This window comes from Schistocerca nitens, chromosome 4 (assembly GCF_023898315.1).
Source record: "Schistocerca nitens isolate TAMUIC-IGC-003100 chromosome 4, iqSchNite1.1, whole genome shotgun sequence".
NCBI classification, from domain to species: Eukaryota; Metazoa; Arthropoda; class Insecta; order Orthoptera; family Acrididae; genus Schistocerca; species Schistocerca nitens.
Window position 1 is genome coordinate 911,931,044 of NC_064617.1, and position 19,704 is coordinate 911,950,747.

The window sequence follows — 19,704 nt, forward strand, 5'->3', positions numbered from 1 at the left end:
TGTCTGTTGGCAAGTGTAATTTTGGGACGCGATTTACGCCTAAAAGCTGTTGGACTTCGTTTTGCAAAAGGTGAAATTTTAAAAACAGGTTCTATTTTAAAAGCAGACCAGTCGTATTCCACTGATTGGTACCATTAATATGCGGTCATTCACCAACAGACATCCCCGAACAAAGTAAGCCACATTTACTTATTAAATTCATGAAAAAACTGAGGAAAAAAGGTATGATTAGTCATAATGATAAACACAATTAAATTAAATTATTATTATTATTATTATTATTATTACACATAATGAGCACAAATAACAGAATCTCTACTTAACTGCAATCGTACCAGATAATGGTTGATCAAGAAGAGAGAGAACAAAAAGTTGCCGATCTGGTTCATTTAACATTACATAGATACTGTAATTTTTACTGCGTGAAAACACACAGTCACGAAATCTGCTAACACTTGGGGCACATTACATTTTGGTCTACATCCTTCATGAGAAGTAGAAAACACACACACACACACACACACACACACACACACACACACACTCTTTCTATGCTTCCGAAGCTCTCTCAAACTTGGGCTGCAATAGTGGTATCCCTGTGTCTTCCAAATTGACTCCCATTTCTTTTTCTGTCATGTCATCAGACAAGTCCACCCCTCCCCCCCCCCCCCCCTGTAGAGACCTTAATGCACTCTTTCCATCCATCTCTCCCCCCTCTGAGTATGACAGTCAAATTCTCATGGCTTCTTAATAGTGTTGCCACCCTTGTTTTTAATTTTATAAAAGGTTGTTTTGACTTCTCTTTATGCTATAGCAGTCCTTACAACGACCATTTATTTTTTGATTTCTTCACATTTTTCCTGCAGCCATTCCATCATTGCTTCCTTGCCCTTCCTATTTATTTCATTCCTAATTTACTAGTCCTGTTTTTGCCTGAACGATTTTGTTCTATCTTCTTTCATCAATTAGTGGAAGTATTTATTCTGTTACCCAAAGTTTCTTCACACTTGCATTCCTTGTATGTATGTTTGTGTGTCCAACTTCTGTGATTGCTCATTTTAGAGATCTCCATTTCTTTTCAACTGAACTACCTACTGTGATATTCTTTCGTACAGTAATCACAGTTTTAGAGAACTTCGATCACATCTCATCAGTCCTCGGCACTTCAATATCCCACTTCTTTCCACATCGATTCCTCCAGACAATTCTCTTTAAACTTCAGTCCTCTCATCATCATTAGTAAATTGTGATCTACGTCTATGTCTGCTACTGGGTTCACCTTACAATCAAATATCTGATTTTGGAATCTTTATCTGACCATGATGGAATGTGATCCAACTGGAATTTTCCTGTCTCCAGACCTTTTCCACGTATTCCTCCTCCTCTTATGATTATTGAACTTTGTGTTCACTGTTACTGGCTGAAATTTATTGCAGAACTCAATAGTTCTTCTCGTCTTTCATTCATACCACCAAGCCTACATTTCTCCCTAACTCACTCTTCTATTCCTTCCCCTACTGCTGCAGTCCAGTCCCCTATGGCTATTAGATTTTCATCTGCTTTTACATAATGAATTACCTATTCAGTATCCTTATATACTTTATCTCATCCTCATCTACTTGTGATGTCTGCACATATACCCGAAGCGTTGTTGTTGGACTTTGTTTGATGAGAACAACCCTATCACTGAACTTTTCTGTACTCATCATACCAGAAATCAATTTTTTCTTTCCATCTCACCTGACTGACCCACACTGTTATCTAGATTGATTAAACCGTTGCATTTCCCTTCTCATATTTTGTAGCTTTCAGGCCATTTTCAAACATCTGACATTCCACGCTCTGATTCATAGAATCTTATTCTTTTGTTGCTTATTTCATCCTCTTTGGATGGTTACCTCTGCCTTGGCAGGCTCTCCCTGAGATCCAAATGGGGGAGTAACTCAGAATCATGTGCCAATGGAGAGATCATCATGACACTTCCTATTACAGGCCATACGCCATGTGGATAAACATTGTGTGGCTGTAATACAGTGGCTTCTATTGCTTTCTGCACCCTCACATTGTTGATCGTTGCTTCTTTAGAAACTGTAATTAGTGAGTAGTTCGTGCTTTTAGCTGAGTGGTAAATATTTGGCAGAAGAAGGGCACAATGTTCCATTTTTATTGGCAGTTTCAGTAATGTTATTTATGAGAGAAATTTAGTTGCAAAATAACTTTTTTAATTTTATTGTGTGAATGCCCACCTGGATGTATTTTTAAGTGTAGCTGTTAGTAATTGGTATTGTACACACAGGATTTCGTATGTCTCATATATTTTATTTTTGATATCAGTTAGTATGCTTTGAGGCTTTGTATGACTTCTGGGTTATGTGTCATCTAACTGACATTATTTTCATGCCAGCTGTTGGTTATTAGAGATTTGATTTGTTGCAGAGTCCAGTTATGTGTCAGAAGGCAGGATCTCTACTCCGATTTGGGAAGGGCCGAGTTGTATCTTTAACTGCAGACTCTACTGGACAGGTGTTGTGCTGCCATGGAACTGATAACAGTTTGGAATTGTATCACTTTAAATCGGATGAAGAAACACAAGCACGCTTTAAGAAGAGGCAAAAAAAGGAGAAAAAAAGACTTTCCCGGTATTTCCACAAGAATCTATTAATTTAGCATATAAATGTATTTAAATTATCCAGCTAAATATATATTTTAAAGGTAGTTATTGCTTATTGAGCATCTGTTATAAGGCTGTTTGATATAAGAGTGGAAAATGTTTATGTGTTTTGTATTGCACAAACATATATCGGAAATGCAGTAATAATTTCTTTCAAACTAAAATTCATGCATCCCAATGTTTTTTAGTATTTTTGAAGACTCAAGGGTGATCTGTCAAAACTGCTGAGCAAGACAGAAATAACTCTTCAACTGATGACTGAATTTTTTCCTGAAATATATACCATACTACTGTTGCTGAGAAAGTAACAGCTTGGAATAAAATCATAAATAATTTCTTTGTTATGTTGTTGCTAAATGAGTCAAATGGTAGATTTCAGAATTTCTCCTCCTCAAATACAGTCAGTTCCATCTTCCAGTTGTAACAGAACCTATTAAAGGCTTTACTTTACCGAAGTATGCGATACCCTCCAAATTCAACCAGTTTAACGAGTATTTATGATTATAGAAAAGTTATTGTGTATGTTAACAATGATTGCATAACATGTCTCCATAAACAGTCAACCCATTAAATTATACTGAATAACTGACCCACACAAAAGTTAATATCACTTGATCACTGATACAGCAAATGTCATCATGTAAAAACACTTAAGTTCATCTTAAGTAATTAATATGAAGTACGAAAAATAGTGGCCAACTTACGTATTTTGGATCTCCTTAAATAAAAATCACCCAGTGAAACCTATTTGTTCGCTAGGACCGTTTTCACTCAGTATTCACATAAACACTCCTATTTTAGGCGAAAACCAATGTAATTCTTAATAATTCATGTTATTTACTTATTTATGCAAATTAGAGAAGTCAATTGACAAACTTCTAAAAAATGGCCTTTTTGTAACAAAGAATTATTCTGTCAAGTCAACAAATGTCTGTCATTTTAATAACCTGTTAAATTATGTCACTCGGTATAAATTAATAACTTTTCTGCACAAATTACGAGAGCAGTTGTACATGTGACTTATAAACTATATCTCTTTTTAGTAGTTCTTTGACAAGGTTATAAATACAAGCAGCAAGAAGGGTCGGGAGCGGAGTCTGAATGTCACTTTGGTGAAGTGTATGTGTGTTATTGTTCGAGGTGGATAAACATTGCAAAGAACATGTAAAAGAAGTGCTACTTTGTGTTGTTCAGATGGCTCTGAGCACTATGGGACTTAACATCTATGGTCATCAGTCCCTTTGAACTACTTAAACCTAACTAACCTAAGGACATCACACAACACCCAGTCATCACGAGGCAGAGAAAATCCCTGACCCCGCCGGGAATCGAACCCGGGCGCGGGACTTTGTGTTGTGTCATTGTCTTTGGTGGACAGTGGAATTAAGATGGCCACCAGAGTAATAAATATTTGAAGTTTAAATATTTGTTGGTTTCATTCATTATTTATCATCAAAAGCACATCAAAAACACGGGACCTCATATTTGTACCCCTAGACAACCAGATTTAGTGCCAGCATTAACATCGAGACACAGCAGCGATCCAGCAAGCAGCTGCGATTACCACATTGCATTTTAATGGCATCAACCTATCATCAAGTGCTAACAAGCTCCGTAAATGGGATTGAAATAGTGCGATTATAGCAATATCTACGACTAGGCAACCATTATAAAAGTGGGGGATCTTTAAGTGCATCGATGATAATAGTGCAGCGATAAATTTCGTAAGTGCTTAGCACTACAAAAAGTTTATTTGTGCAGTGTGGCAACAGTGAAAATATTTCAAAGTGAAAAAACGTGTGTATGTGTGACTACGAAAAATTATTATCACACCACTCAGAAGATTAACATCTGGATTATGTCAATGGAATTCATCAATCAAGACTTCAGCTTCGATAAAACCAAATAAAAGTGAAGAAAGCCAACAAGGAACACCGACCATGACATCATAGCAGAGCTACAGAAAAAAAGCAAGGTATTTTCTTGTTGTTGTCGTTTAAAAAGTTAATAGTTAACATGTCTCTACCTGAGAGTGATTAGATCGTAGGAAATGTAAAAATTGAACCAGGGGAGGGTGAACAATTAAACTTAACGGAGTGGCTAACAGGGTTTGCAACTCAAATAAGCTCGCAACTTAAACAATCGAGTGAACAAGTAAATTTGAAACTTAAAGAAAACACAGACAGGTTTGATCTATTAGGTTTGAAACTTGAAGAAAACACAGATAGACTGGATAAGTTAAGTTTGAATTTTGATCTATTAAGTACTCATATCAATGAGAAGTGTGAGGAAATTAAAACTACCCTCAGTAAGGACACTAGAGAACAGTTGATACACTTCAGAAAAGAATTACAAGTTAAAGTTGAAAGTTTAAATGAAAACAACCTGTATACCACTAATGTAGATACAAAAGTAGAAAATATACACACTAAATATACACAATTGGAAGACTTTTATAATGGTCACCTAGTCATAGATATTGCTATAATCGCACTATTTCACTCCCATTTACAGAGCTTGTTAGCAGTTGATGTTAGGTTGGCGCCATTAAAATGCATTGTGGTAATCGCTGCTGCTTGCTGGATTGCTGCTGTGTCTCGATGCTAATGCTGGCTCTAAATCTGGTTGTCTAGGGGTAAAAAGATGAGGTCCCGTGTTTTTGATGTGCTTTTGATGATAAATAATGAGCGAAACCAACAAGTATTTAAACTTCAAATATTTATTACTCTGGTGGCCATCTTAATTCCACTGTCCACCAAAGACAATGACACAACACAAAGTAGCACTTCTTTTACATGTTCTTTGCAATGTTTATCCACCTCGAACAATAACACACATACACTTCACCAAAGTGACATTCAGACTCCGCTCCCGACCCTTCTTGCTGCTTGTATTTATAACCTTGTCAAAGAACTACTAAAAAGAGATATAGTTTATAAGTCACATGTACAACTGCTCTCGTAATTTGTGCAGAAAAGTTATTAATTTATACCGAGTGACATAATTTAACAGGTTATTAAAATGACAGACATTTGTTGACTTGACAGAATAATTCTTTGTTACAAAAAGGCCATTTTTTAGAAGTTTGTCAATTGACTTCTCTAATTTGCATAAATAAGTAAATAACATGAATTATTAAGAATTACATTGGTTTTTGCCTAAAATAGGAGTGTTTACGTGAATACTGAGTGAAAACGGTCCTAGCGAACAAATAGGTTTCATTGGGTGATTTTTATTTAAGGAGATCCAAAATATGTTAGTTGGCCACTATTTTTTCATACTTCATATTAATTATTTAAGATGAACTTAAGTGTTTTTACATGATGACATTTGCTGTATCAGTGATCAGGTGATATTAACTTTTGTGTGGGTCAGTTATTCAGTATAATTTAATGGGTTGACTGTTTATGGAGACATGTTATGCAATCATTGTTAACATACACAATAACTTTTCTATAATCATAAATACTCGTTAAACTGGTTGAATTTGGAGGGTATCGCATACTTCGGTAAAGTAAAGCCTTTAATAGGTTCCGTTACACAGTTCATCTAATTTGAAACATTCTTGATGATATGAATATGACTGTCTCAGAGCAGCTTTGGCTGTTCTTAACTTGTCCTTTACAGTAGTCTGCCATGATGCAGGTTGTTGTGGCTGATTTAACTGCAGTCGACATCTTGAAGAAGATTGCAAGTTTCTATAAATTGGTCCTTCTCACTATGTGTGGCATAGTGTTACTAATAGAAGTACAACAGTATTATGAAAAGAATTGATTGCGAAGCACCATAAAGATGATAGATTAAGTTGCAGGCAGGCACAACAAAAAGACTGTTACACTCTGATCTTTCGGCCAAAGCCTCCTCCAGAAAGGAAACACACACACACACACACACACACACACATTCACACAAACAAGCACACCTCACGCACACAAGACTGCTATCTCTGGCCAGAGGTTGTGCTCATATGTACGTGAGTTGTGCTTACTGGTGTGAATGGTGTATTTCCTTTCTGAAGAAGGCTTTGACCAAAAGCTTAGTGTGTTACAGTCTTTTCGTATTCCTGTATGCAACTCAGTGTTTTATCTTTATGGTGAGTAGCAATCTATCCTTTTTATAACATTGCTGTTATTCCAACCTGGTCTTTCCATTGTTTAACAAATGTGCAACCATATGGTTGCTGGCTTTGTGTGCGTGCGTGCGTGCGCGTTTTGTGCACTGTTTAATACCATACAGAAGAATGCAAGTTGAAAATGTCCAATTTACTGTTTCTATTTCCAAATATTTCTCTGTGATTCATTTATACAGTGAAATTTTGTCTTTAACATTATTTGCATTGCCCTACATAGAATTTTTATCCTGTTATTAAATACTGTTACAGTAGTTAGAAAACATTTAATTGTTGTGCTACTTTATGTTACCACAGCAGAATTGTTAAAAACATTGTTTTTGGGTTTGCCTGCAGATCACATTGTCTAAATTCCACAATATTTCATCAAGGCTACTGCTGGCAAGTTTCTGTATTGCTTTTTTGTGGGAACATCCATATTTTGTTTGAACAGTTGTGGTAGATAAGAAAGAAGTTGTAAGACTGATGATGCATTTGCAAAGAGACTCATCATCAAAATAGATTTGCTTACAATGGATGTCAAAGCCATAAAAGGAATAATTTACATAAATGCAACTTTCATATTGACATTTTTTAGATGACCATTGGGAGGGAAGAGTGAACATAGTCTATGTCAAGGAAGTTTTTGGGTTATTATTTTGTCCCATTGACTTCAATTTGTCTCAATTGACTGACACTAATGAACAACTTTCATCTCAGTATTTCATTTTCTTGTGTCTCTTATAAGGCTTTATTTCTTTTTGACTCTCACCACTCTCTCAATCCCTCTTTAGCAGTATTATTAACCATGGAACATCGTTATGTACGGCCCACCTGTGTAACGTAGGCAAAAGTAAACTTGTATTTTCAGTGCGGTTCAGTAGAGTGCCCTAGGTTTTCAATCTTGAACAGGATGAAGTGGCTTGTGTGCACTGTCCACTCTGTCAACATGTCTTGTAGGGTCATTTCAAGGTTATATTGTATGTACATTGTCATTTTACAGGAAGAACAGTTGTTACAAAGGGTAGTTTTACACTGAAGTGGCATGCACCACAGTGATGAAAGTGAAACATTCAACCTCTGTCGTCAGACATACAGTACTGAAAATCTTTACATAGTGGTAGCTGGTAGTCAACAGCACCAGCTGATGATTGCTGCTTGGTAATTTTGGCTCATAGGTACCCAGGGAGAATGCTATAGAAGTTTGTGTTGGTTTGTTGGAGGCAGCTGACAGCGCTATGTCCCAGACAAACACAACTATCATGCAGCTGAGAGAGCTATGTCCCAGACAAACGCAGTTGTCTTCACATGATCAGTGTGATCTGTAGTTGTTGATTATGAACAAACAAGAAAAGAGATTTTTTGAAGGGAGGGAGAGAGAAACAGAGATTAGCTTCATTGTTACATTGGCAGGTGCAGAATTTGAGCATGCTTGGTACCAATTGAAACTTGCAAGAACCTTCCGCAGATACTGGATGGTCTCAGGTGAGCTGTTGTCATCAATAGCTCAACCATCTTCCAGATAGTGTGCCAAAGAAGATGCAAACATAGCACGGGCTGGAGTGAGATAGTACTGAATGTTACCCAGCATCAGATTTTGATTTCAAAAATGTATGCTGTCGAACTGACTGTCTTTCTTCTGATTAAAGTGTTATTTTATGGCAATTTTATTTTTTTAGTTTGATTATGCTTATTCTTTCATTACCTTCTCCCCTTGAATCTAAGCCTACACGCATTTGAAGATATTCACGTGGTACGAAAGATAGTTTAAAAACTGTTCTTAGTAGAAAACTGTCAGAGGTCAGCCATTTGTTCTTCATAATGGGATGGTTTTATAATATTTCAGATCTGTGTTGTAAGAAACTGAAACATTTTGACATTACTAAATTGACTACAACACTTGTTGTAATGTGTATATTTATTTTGCTGTGTTGCTCCCTAATTCTGAATTCGTAGGAGTTTGACACTTTGGGTTAGTGTTTGCATCTGTGAACACTTTGTTGAAGCTCTTTTTGTGAAATGAGCAATGAATCAGTTCCTAGTCAATCATATGATGTACTGGTTCTCAGGGAAGAAAGATCAGTATGCATGGTGACAGTAGATAACAGTCCTTACTAGTTGTGAAACATAAAGAATAATTCTGTGGTGCATTATGTTAGGGAGGTGGAACACTATCCCCCCCCCCCCTCTCTCTCTCTCTCTCTGAATTACTCCTCTTCCTGTGTTTGGTGAAACCTGATTGTTTCACTCCCCATTCTCCATGCTCCTCTTTCTCAGCAGCACAAAAGAAAAAGCTTAAAGGCTATGTGTTTTGCTATGTTTGCGTACAAAAGTACTACATGTACTTTACAGTTCATGGGTAATGCATTATGTCCAAAACATTTGTAGGGCAGAAGAGAACTGTGATCCACCTGAGGCTGATACATCCCTGGTCCCTGGATTGAAAGATGAAGTTGCAAGATTACCTGTAATTAAAGCAAATGGAAAAATTAAGGCAGCACATGTAATTATGGGGAGTCAGAAGGAATTAAGAGTAAGTTTTATTTGTTTTATGAAATTCTACTATTGTTACATTCCATCCTGGATTTTCCATTGTTTGATTTTATGAAAGACTTATTTTTAAATATCGAATAATGGGCCCGACTTGTTGGCCAGTACCTACCTCTGGAGACTTCTATCTTCTGCTGCAGTACATTGCCACAAGTTTCCCACAGTAATCAGGTAGTAAATGTTTATGCCTTTTGGATTGTAATAAATCCACCTGATGGTGTGCTCCACCAAAACACATAATGGAAAGAACAATAAAGAGACTACTTAATAGTAATTATTATGTCATATTGATGTTCATAATGGTCACAGTCAAGTATAATGTAAAATGTTCACATGTAAAACATCAATACAATAAAAGTATACATACTCAAGCAACACTTGTAGCAATAACTGTTTATTTTAATAATATTTTGTGCTTTGTTTCCTAATCATTCTGCAATTTGTTGTAGGTATCTGTGTCCCTCAGTAACAACAGCATTGAGCTACATTCAGTCGTCGGCACAAATAAAGAGGCAGAATGCAAATGTATTCGTAAAATATCAAGTCAAGGACATCATTCTGAAGTCCGCTCAGTGTGTTTCAGTTCAGATAATTTAGCAATTGCCTCTGCAAGTGCTGAGGCAGTAAAATTATGGAACAGGTACTTCCATTTCATTCCTAAATGTATAACATGAGAGTGGATGCTAGAAAACACACATAGCATTTGAAGTCTCTAATGAAAGGAAAGAATGAAAGTTCTTTCCATTAAGTGATCCTCTTCATTACATTTTAATGCAGATTGTGACTAACAGAGTCACCATATTGATGTTGCAGGGTGTAAATCACTGCAGAAATAGTAGATACTTGTGAACTGAGGCTTGTCTTGTGTATTTGGAGTCTTAGCTTTGTTTGTATCTATATAATAAAAAAACTAATAGATAAGATGTAAGATTAAGTGCACTAGCTCCTATCTCATCACAGACAACCAACAATGTTTAGTTGTGTAACATCACTAACACGCGCAACAACAAAAAATTTTATGCCCAGTGTAACCAGACAGTATAGTGTATGGTTAGTAGAGGGACACTTGATATTGGCATTCCAAACTAAATATTCATATTAAAGTATCACTGAAATAGAATTGTATTTTTTTACAAAATTCACAACACACTCACACACACATCCACTTCCATGTAATGTAGATACGTATAAGTTAAAGAAAAAAACCTTCTTTCTGGCTTTTAGGTATTTAGTGGCTTATGTTATCTCACCTTTGTCCTACAATTGAAATAATTTTTTAGATAGTTATTTTAAGTGACTACTTATTCTAGAATATTCTTTTTCACAATGGTTAATGAAAAACAATGGTTGTCTTGCCTGAAGGTTGTGTATATATGTATTAATAACAAGTATTTTCACAGACCATCATTAGCCTGTCTACGAACTGTTGAGACAAGTTACGGACTGTGCTCATGTTTTGCACCAGGAGATCGGCACTTGCTTGTGGGAATGAAGGATGGACAATTGCTTATTATTGACATAGCGGCTGGAGAAGTTTTAGAGGCTATTCCAGCACATACAAAGGAACTGTGGTCAGTCTGTCTCACAGCTGATTCGGTAAGCAGACATGGATATTCCTGTGTTCTCTATATACCACATTACAGAATGGCAGAAGTTGCAGTATGAGGGCACTTGAGATGTTGGAGATCATAGACAGGGGAGGGGACTGTAGATTTTTTTGGTGATATGCAGTAGTGAATGCTGGGTAGCCCCACGATAGGGGAAGGAAGAGTGATTTAATACAGTTAAAGGCATCATGACTAAAAAACTAAATACTTGTTTCTTCAAGGGAAGAAATGAGTTTCCTGCACTACAATATACATATGAGATATGTTCAAAAAATTCCGGAACTTTGGCCACAAAATTTTTCTACACTTATCTTTTACTTATTGTGCATGGTCTTCTTCGAAATACTCTCGTCCATAGTTGATACACTGCTTCCAACACCGTTTCCACTTCCATAAGCAGACTTGGTACGCCTTTTGCTGGATTGTGCGAAGTGCCGTCTGCAAATTTTCTTTTATCTCGTCTATTATTGCAGATCTTTGTGCTTTCAAAGGGGTTTTCAACTTTGGAAATAAAAGAAAGATCCTCAGGGGCCAGGTCTGGAGAGTATGGAGGATGAGGCAGCAAAGTGATTTCATTTTTTGTGCAAGAGTCACACACCAACAGGGACGAATGTGCAGGTGCGTTATTGTGATGCAAGAGCCATGAATTGTCTTACAATGTTTCAGGCCGTTTCCTTCTCATATTGCCATTTCCTTCTCATATTTTCTCAAAGGCGTAGCAACACATCCCGACAATACCATCGATTAACAGTTTGTCCCTGTAGCACGAATTCATGATGAACTAATCCTTCAATGTCAAACTAACTATCAGCATGACTTTAACATTTGACCTGACCTGACAAGTTTTTCTTGGTCTTGGGGAATCTTTCCCAACCCATTATGAAGATTGAACCTTGATCTCAACATCGTAACTGTAGACTCATGTCCCATCACCAGTTATGATTCTCTTATGGAACATCTCGTTATCATTTGCGTGATCCAAAAGCTCTTCACAGATTGCAAGGCAAAGGTCTTTCTGGTATTGACTCATGAACTATGTGGCAAACTTGGTGGCAGCACGATGCATTCCAAGACGCTAATTCAGGATTTCGTGACATGATCCAACTCAAATGTTACATTCTTCTGCAATCTCTCAGACAGGCAGGTTTTGATTGATATGCACAATTTCGTTGACTTGCTGACATGGGCATCATCGGTAGACTTCGAAGGGCATCCTGAATGAGGGTCATCTTTAACTTCTGTCCAGCCATTTTTAAAGTGTGTAAACTATCCGTAGCACTGAGTATAGCTTAAGCACCCATCACTGTCAGCTTCCTGCATCATTTGGCATGTCTCTGTATAGGTTTTCTTGAGTTTCATGCAAAGTTTGGTACAGACGTGTTGCTCCTCTAACTCTACCATCTCAAAATTCACAAACTGTGCGACACAACATTCTGATCAACACTGAACAATAACTAACACATATAACAATGTTAATAAACAACTTGCTGTCAATTAATTTGTTATTCTGATCAGGGTGTATTGTCAACAACTGATTCTATGATTCTATTCTATTTCCAAGGAAGTGGATAAAAAGCTAATGATATTGATAATATTTTATGTTGTATTTCATTTGGTCAGTCCTATAGTACATAGAAATTGCAGATCGATAAAATGAAATCAATGGATGCCAAAAGTTATTGTCCGAATGTTGGGTTATTTACATCTAATAATTGTGATCTCATGCATGAGGTAAAAATTGTAATTGTGATTATTTTATTGTTTCTCAGCTTATAAGTAAATTCTTAATTACAATTCAAGGTAATGAATGTTTGGATAAAGTTCATCTACATCTACATCTACATTTATACTCCGCAAGCCACCCAACGGTGTGTGGCGGAGGGCACTTTACGTGCCACTGTCATTACCTCCCTTTCCTGTTCCAGCCGTGTATGGTTCACGGGAAGAACGACTGTCTGAAAGCCTCCGTGCGCGCTCTAATCTCTCTAATTTTACATTTGTGATCTCCTCGAGAGGTATAAGTAGGGGGAAGCAATATATTCGATACCTCATCCAGAAACGCACCCTCTCGAAACCTGGCGAGCAAGCTACACCGCGATGCAGAGCGCCTCTCTTGCGGAGTCTGCCACTTGAGTTTGTTAAAAATCTCCGTAACGCTATCACGGTTACCAAATAACCCTGTGACGAAACGCGCCGCTCCTCTTTGGATCTTCTCTATCTCCTCCATCAACCCGATCTGGTACGGATCCCACACTGATGAGCAATACTCAAGTATAGGTCGAACGAGTGTTTTGTAAGCCACGTCCTTTGTTGATCGACTACATTTTCTAAGGACTCTCCCAGTGAATCTCAACCTGGTACCCGCCTTACCAACAATTAATTTTATATGATCATTCCACTTCAAATCGTTCCGCACGCATACTCCCAGATATTTTACAGAAGTAACTGCTTCCTGTGTTTGTTCCGCTATCATATAATCATACAATAAAGGAGCCTTCTTTCTATGTATTCGCAATACATTACATTTGTCTATGTTAAGGGTCAGTTGCCACTCCCTGCACCAAGTGCCTATCCGCTGCAGATCTTCCTGCATTTCGCTACAATTTTCTAATGCTGCAACTTCTCTGTATACTACAGCATCATCCGCGAAAAGCCACATGGAACTTCCGACACTATCTACTAGGTCATTTATATATATTGTGAAAAGCAATGGTCCCAAACACTCCTCTGTGGCACGCCAGAGTTTACTTTAACGTCTGTAGACGTCTCTCCATTGAGAACAACATGCTGTGTTCTGTTTGCTAAAAACTCTTCAATCCAGCCACACAGCTGGTCTGATATTCCGTAGGCTCTTACTTTGTTTATCAGGCGACAGTGCAAAACTGTATCGAACGCCTTCCGGAAGTCAAGAAAAATAGCATCTACCTGGGAGCCTGTATCTAATATTTTCTGGGTCTCATGTACAAATAAAGCGAGTTGGGTCTCACACGATCGCTGTTTCCGGAATCCATGTTGATTCCTACATAGTAGATTCTGGGTTTCCAAAAACAACATGATACTCGAGCAAAAAACATGTTCTAAAATTCTACAACAGATCGACATCAGAGATATAGGTCTATAGTTTTGCGCATCTGCTCGACGACCCTTCTTGAAGACTGGGACTACCTGTGCTCTTTTCCAATCATTTGGAACCTTCTGTTCCTCTAGAGACTTGCGGTACACAGCTGTTATATTGTTATATTAGTAAGTATTATTTGAAGTGTCATTGTATAACTCTTTTCAGAGTAGCAGATACCACAACAGGGTTCATGGCATGTGTGGTAGCTCAAGGTTTTAACTGAGTAACATGTACAGTTTATCACTTATAAGAAATTATGTGTGCAGTAGTACTAGTTATGTAACAAATCTCAACCAAATACATCTTTACCAGAACTTCAAAATATTTTACAGCATTTCATTACAATTAATGGCAACGAAAACAGAATATGGCCACACAATTCTCAGTTCTCCCAATTTATTGGAACAGAATGTTACACAATGGCTCTTGACTTGAAAAAATCTTACAACATTGCCTCAAGGTCACATAATAATTTGGAGTACTGAACAAAGTATGTGACTGAGTTGAAGTTGAAGGCTTTCTAATAAATGGGAATCAGTAATATATTTTGTGCAGATAGTATTTGAAGAAAGTCATATTTATGTACACCCCCATGAACCATGGACCTTGCCGTTGATGGGGAGGCTTGTGCGCCTCAGTGATGCAGATAGCCGTACCGTTGGTGCAACCACAAAGGAGGGGCATCTCTTTTGAGAGGCCAGACAAATGTGTGGTTCCTGAAGAGGGGCAGCAGCCATTTCAGTAGTTGCAGGGGCAACAGTGTGGATGACTGACAGATCTGGCCTTGTAACAGTGACTGAAACGGCCTTGCTATATTGGTACTGCAAACGGCTGAGAGCAAAGGGAAACTACAGCCATAATTTCTCCTGAGGGCATGCAGCTTTACTGTACTTTACTGTATGGTTAAATGATGATGGCATCCTCTTTGGTAAAATATTCCGTGGGTAAAATGTTCCATAGGTAAAATAGTCCCCCATTTATATCTCCAGGCGGGGACTCCTCAGGAAGACATCGTTATCAGCATAAAGAGAACAGGCATTCTACGGATCGGAGCGTGGAATGTCAGATCCATTAATTAATTTTTTTTTTTTTTATTTTAAAAGGGAAACAGATAGTTTAAAGTTAGATATAGTGGTGGCAGGAGGAACAAGACTTCTGGTCAGGTGAATACAGGATTCTAACCACAAGATCAAATAGGGGTAATGCAGGAGTAGGTTTAATAATGAATAAAAAAATAGGAGTGTGGGTAAGCTACTACAAGCAGCATAGTGAACGCGTTATTGTAGCCAAAATAGACACGAAGCCCATGCCTACCAAAATAGTTCAAGTTTATATGCCAACTAGCTCCACAGATAATGAAGAGATTGAAAAAATGTACGATGCGATAAAAGAAATTATTCAGATAGTGAAGGGAGATGAAAATTTAATAGTCATGGGGGACTGGAATTCGTAGTAGGAAAAGGAAAAGTAGTGGGTGAATGTGGAATGGGGGTAAGGAATGAAAGATAAAGCCACCTAGTAGAATTTTGCACATAACATAACATAACATAACATAACTTACTCATAGCTAATACTTCGTTTAAGAATCACGAAAGAAAGTTGTATAGGTGGAAGAGGCCTGGTGACGCTGGAAGGTTTCAGATAGGTAAGACAGAGATACTGTGTGAAGAGTTTGGCAGAGCACTGAAAGACCTGAGTCGAAACAAGGCCCCGGGAATAGACAACATTCCATTAGAACTACTGACAACCTTGGGAGAGCCAGTCCTGACAAAACTTTACCATCTGGTGAGCAAGATGTATGAGACAGGTGAAATACCCTCAGACTTCAAGAAGAATATAATAATTCCAACCCCAAAGTAAGCAGGTGTTGACAAATGTGAAAATTACCGAACTATCAGTTTAATAAGCCACGGCTGCAAAATACTAACACGAATTCTTTACAGACGAATGGAAAAATTGGTAGAAGCCGACCTCGGGGAAGATCAGTTTGGAATCCGTAGAAATGTTGGAACACAGGAAGCAATACTGACCCTACGACTTATCTTAGGAAATAGATTAAGGAAAGGCAAACCTACATTTCTAGCATTTGTAGACTTATAGAATGCTTTTGACAATGTTGACTGGAATACTCTCTATCAAATTCTAAAGGTAGCAGAGGTAAAATACAGGGAGCAAAAGTCTATTTACAATTTGTACAGAAACCAGATGGCAGTTATAAGAGTCGAGGGTCATGAAAGGGAAGCAGTGGTTGAGAAGGGAGTGAGACAGGGTTGTAGCCTATCCCCGGTGTTATTCAATCTGTATATTGAGCAAGCAGTAAAGGAAACAAAAGAAAAATTCGGAGTCGGAATTAAAATCCAAGGAGAAGAAATAAAAACTTTGAGGTTCGCCGATGACATTGTAATTCTGTCAGAGACAGCAAAGAACCTGGAAGAGCAGCTGAACGGAATGGACAGTGTCTTGAAAGGAGGATATAAGATGAACATCAACAAAAGCAAAACGAGGATAATGGAATGTAGTCGAATTAAATCAGGTAATGCTGAGGGAATTAGATTAGGAAATGAGATGCTAAAATATTAAATGAGTTTTTCTATTTGGTAAGCAAAATAACTGCTGATGTTTGAAGTAGAGATGACTTAAAATGTAGACTGGCAATGGCAAGGAAAGTGTTTCTGAAGAAGAGAAATTTGTTAACATCGAATATAGATTTACATGTCAGGGAGTCGTTTCTGAAAGTATTTGTATGTAGTGTAGCCATTTATGGAAGTGAAACTTGGACGATAAATAGTGTAGGCAAGAAGAGAATAGAAGCTTTCGAAATGTGGTGCTACAGAAGTATGTTGAAGATTAGATGGGTAGATCACATAACTAATGAGGAGTTACTGAATAGAATTGGGGGAAAGAGGAGTTTGTGGCTCAACTTGACTAGAAGAAGGGATCGATTGGCATGATACGTTCTGAGGCATCAAGGGATCACCAATTTAGTATTGGAGGGAAGTGCAGAGGGCAAAAATTGTAGAGGGAGACCAAGAGTTGAATACATTAAGCAGATTTAGAAGGATGTAGGCTGTAGTTATTCGGAGATGAAAAAGCTTACACAGGATAGAGTAGCACGGAGAGCCGCATCAAACCAGTCTCTGGACTGAAGACAACAACAACAGCAATAATAACAACAAGAGCTGCTGACCAAATAAACCTTTATTCAATAATAGTATCAATCAGAATGATTATCAGGCAATATAAAATCTTTATAGCACCTGTGTGTGTCACTCTTACTGTGTCTTCAACAAAAATAAAATTTGAATTTTTCTATAGTTCAATTTTAATTGGCACAACATTAAGATTGACATCACTGTAATTTTATGTTACCTCATGATGGTGGTGATGATGATGTCTGTTTTATTTAAAACTAGTAGTGGATAAAGGTTTTGTAATTTGTTGTCAGTGGAGACAACCCGTAGATAATCAGTGCTTGGGGCAAAGAGAGGCAGTTGGCACTCAAGAAAAAGAAGTGTAATGCACCAAAATAGACAAAGATGGCTGCGAAGGGTAACTCTGTGAAGAGTTCAGATGAGAAGCCTAAATTAGATTTTAGTGGGACTTCAGTTACCAAGCAGGGTAAATACCAGCGTCCAACCCAGACCTTCACACTATACAATCATTAGTACCCATATGGTAATAATCTTAATGGGTTGCTCTATGGGGAAGAAATATGGATCAGCTGCTCACCAACCATCACTGCAAACAGCTACCCTTAGGACTAAATATTTTAAGAGTCAAAATGACAATATCATGAAAAGGACATTTTGCTGCTCATCATATAGAGAAGTTGCCGAGTTGCAGACAGGCACAACAGAAAGAATACCAACAGTAAGCTTTTGGCCAAAAGGCCTTCTTTTAAATTTGGTGAGTAGCGATTTGTCCGTTTCATAATATTGTCACGAATATAATAGAGGGAAATATTCCACGTGGGAAAAATATATCTAAAAACAAAGATGATGTGACTTACCAAACGAAAGCACTGGCAGGTTGATAGATACACAAACATACACACAAAATTCAAGCTTTCGCAACCAGCGGTTGCTTCATCAGGAAAGAGGGTAGGAGAGGGAAAGACGAAAGGATGTGTGTTTTAAGGAAGAGGGTAAGGAGTCATTCCAATCCCGGGAGCGGAAAGACTTACCTTAGGGGGAAAAAAGGACAGGTACACACACACACACACACACACACACACACACACACACACACATATCCATCCGCACATACACAGTCACAAGCAGACATTTGTAAAAGCAAATGTCTGCTTGTGACTGTGTATGTGGGGATGGATATGTGTGTGTGTGTGCGAGTGTATACTGTAACGTGCGCGTGGGGCACACAATACTCATTAAAGCCTGTACTATGGTAAGTGAGCGGGGTTCACCTTACGAGACAGGATTTAGGTATAGATATTGACCGCATGTACCTGAATGGTGGCAAATCAGACTTACACCCACTCTGTAATAACAATGATCCGTCAAGTAAGTTCAAAATGCAATTACACGTCAGTATGTACCAAAAGCAACACTGAAGATGCTACCAATTTGACAATAATACGGTCGCCAGCCTAATTAGGCATTAACTGAGTTTCTTCCCTGTACAGATTGATGTATATTCATGCAAAACAACACGTAGTAACACTGCATAATATAGTAAAATTTTAGAACCAGAAAATCTATTGAACTGATAGTTTCACGTTCTGTACTGATATGAAAAAACCATGAATACATAACACTACACTATAATGTATACTACAAAGCTTCGTACTGTCTATTGATCTGATTAAAATCGGGCATAGGTTACCCTAGAAATAACACTTTTGAGCCACACACAAAATGTCAATTTTGATAAAGATAAAAACACTGATAAATTTTGACTTATATATTGACTTTAACTTTTGCTGGTCAAACCAATGTGGAACACTTCAGAATTCAAATGAATAAAGGGGGGGGGGGGGAACCTGAAACTGTTATGATCACTATATTAAAAAATTGATTACTGAAATTATCATGCGTTCAAGATTTCCAGTATATGAGTTACTACTCTTTTTATGTTATTTACTTCTCATTTAAATACCTTTATATCTGTCTCGAAATAATTAAACTTCATTACTATATCAATATTAAAGTTACCTTTCAACTTCGTTAGACCTTCATTATTCATTTACTGGTTCATTAACAAAACAGTTCTTTAAACATCATTCTAACATAACTAGGTCTGCAAGTAATTATTATTAACACAAAATTTAATTTTTCATTTCGGGACACTCTGATTGCACAACATTTGGAAAGGACCCTGTCTAGGTTAGTAGTGAGGATAATTAAATGATGAGAAAGTTCTGGTAAAATTTAGGTTATTATTGAACAGTTCACTCTATGGTCCATACGAATACAGTACTAAAAGTTTCAGCCTGCTTGTATCGATGCGGCAGTTGGCAGGCGGCGAGATGGCGAGGCACAGAGCACACATACAACCACAGCTATGGCTCTTGACGTATTGGCACTTTAATTCTTCTTAGCGTCGCAATACTTTTCCATTTAGTGCCCATGGAATTTTGCCATGCTGTGTGGGCGTTGGAACAGCATACCCGAGGCTCAGTGAAACTACGTCT

At 37.6% G+C, this 19,704-nt stretch overlaps 1 protein-coding gene across 1 annotated transcript in view; it reads left to right on the top strand.

Annotated features, from left to right (window-relative positions):
- LOC126253486 (WD repeat-containing protein 3) overlaps positions 1–19,704 on the top strand; it is a 127,005-nt gene that overhangs the window by 46,102 nt on the left and 61,199 nt on the right. Inside the window, exons 6-9 of the mRNA XM_049954858.1 lie at positions 2,437–2,639; positions 9,168–9,312; positions 9,779–9,969; positions 10,730–10,925. Of these exons, the coding sequence (XP_049810815.1) occupies positions 2,437–2,639; positions 9,168–9,312; positions 9,779–9,969; positions 10,730–10,925 (735 nt within the window). The remainder of the gene's footprint in view (positions 1–2,436; positions 2,640–9,167; positions 9,313–9,778; positions 9,970–10,729; positions 10,926–19,704) is intronic.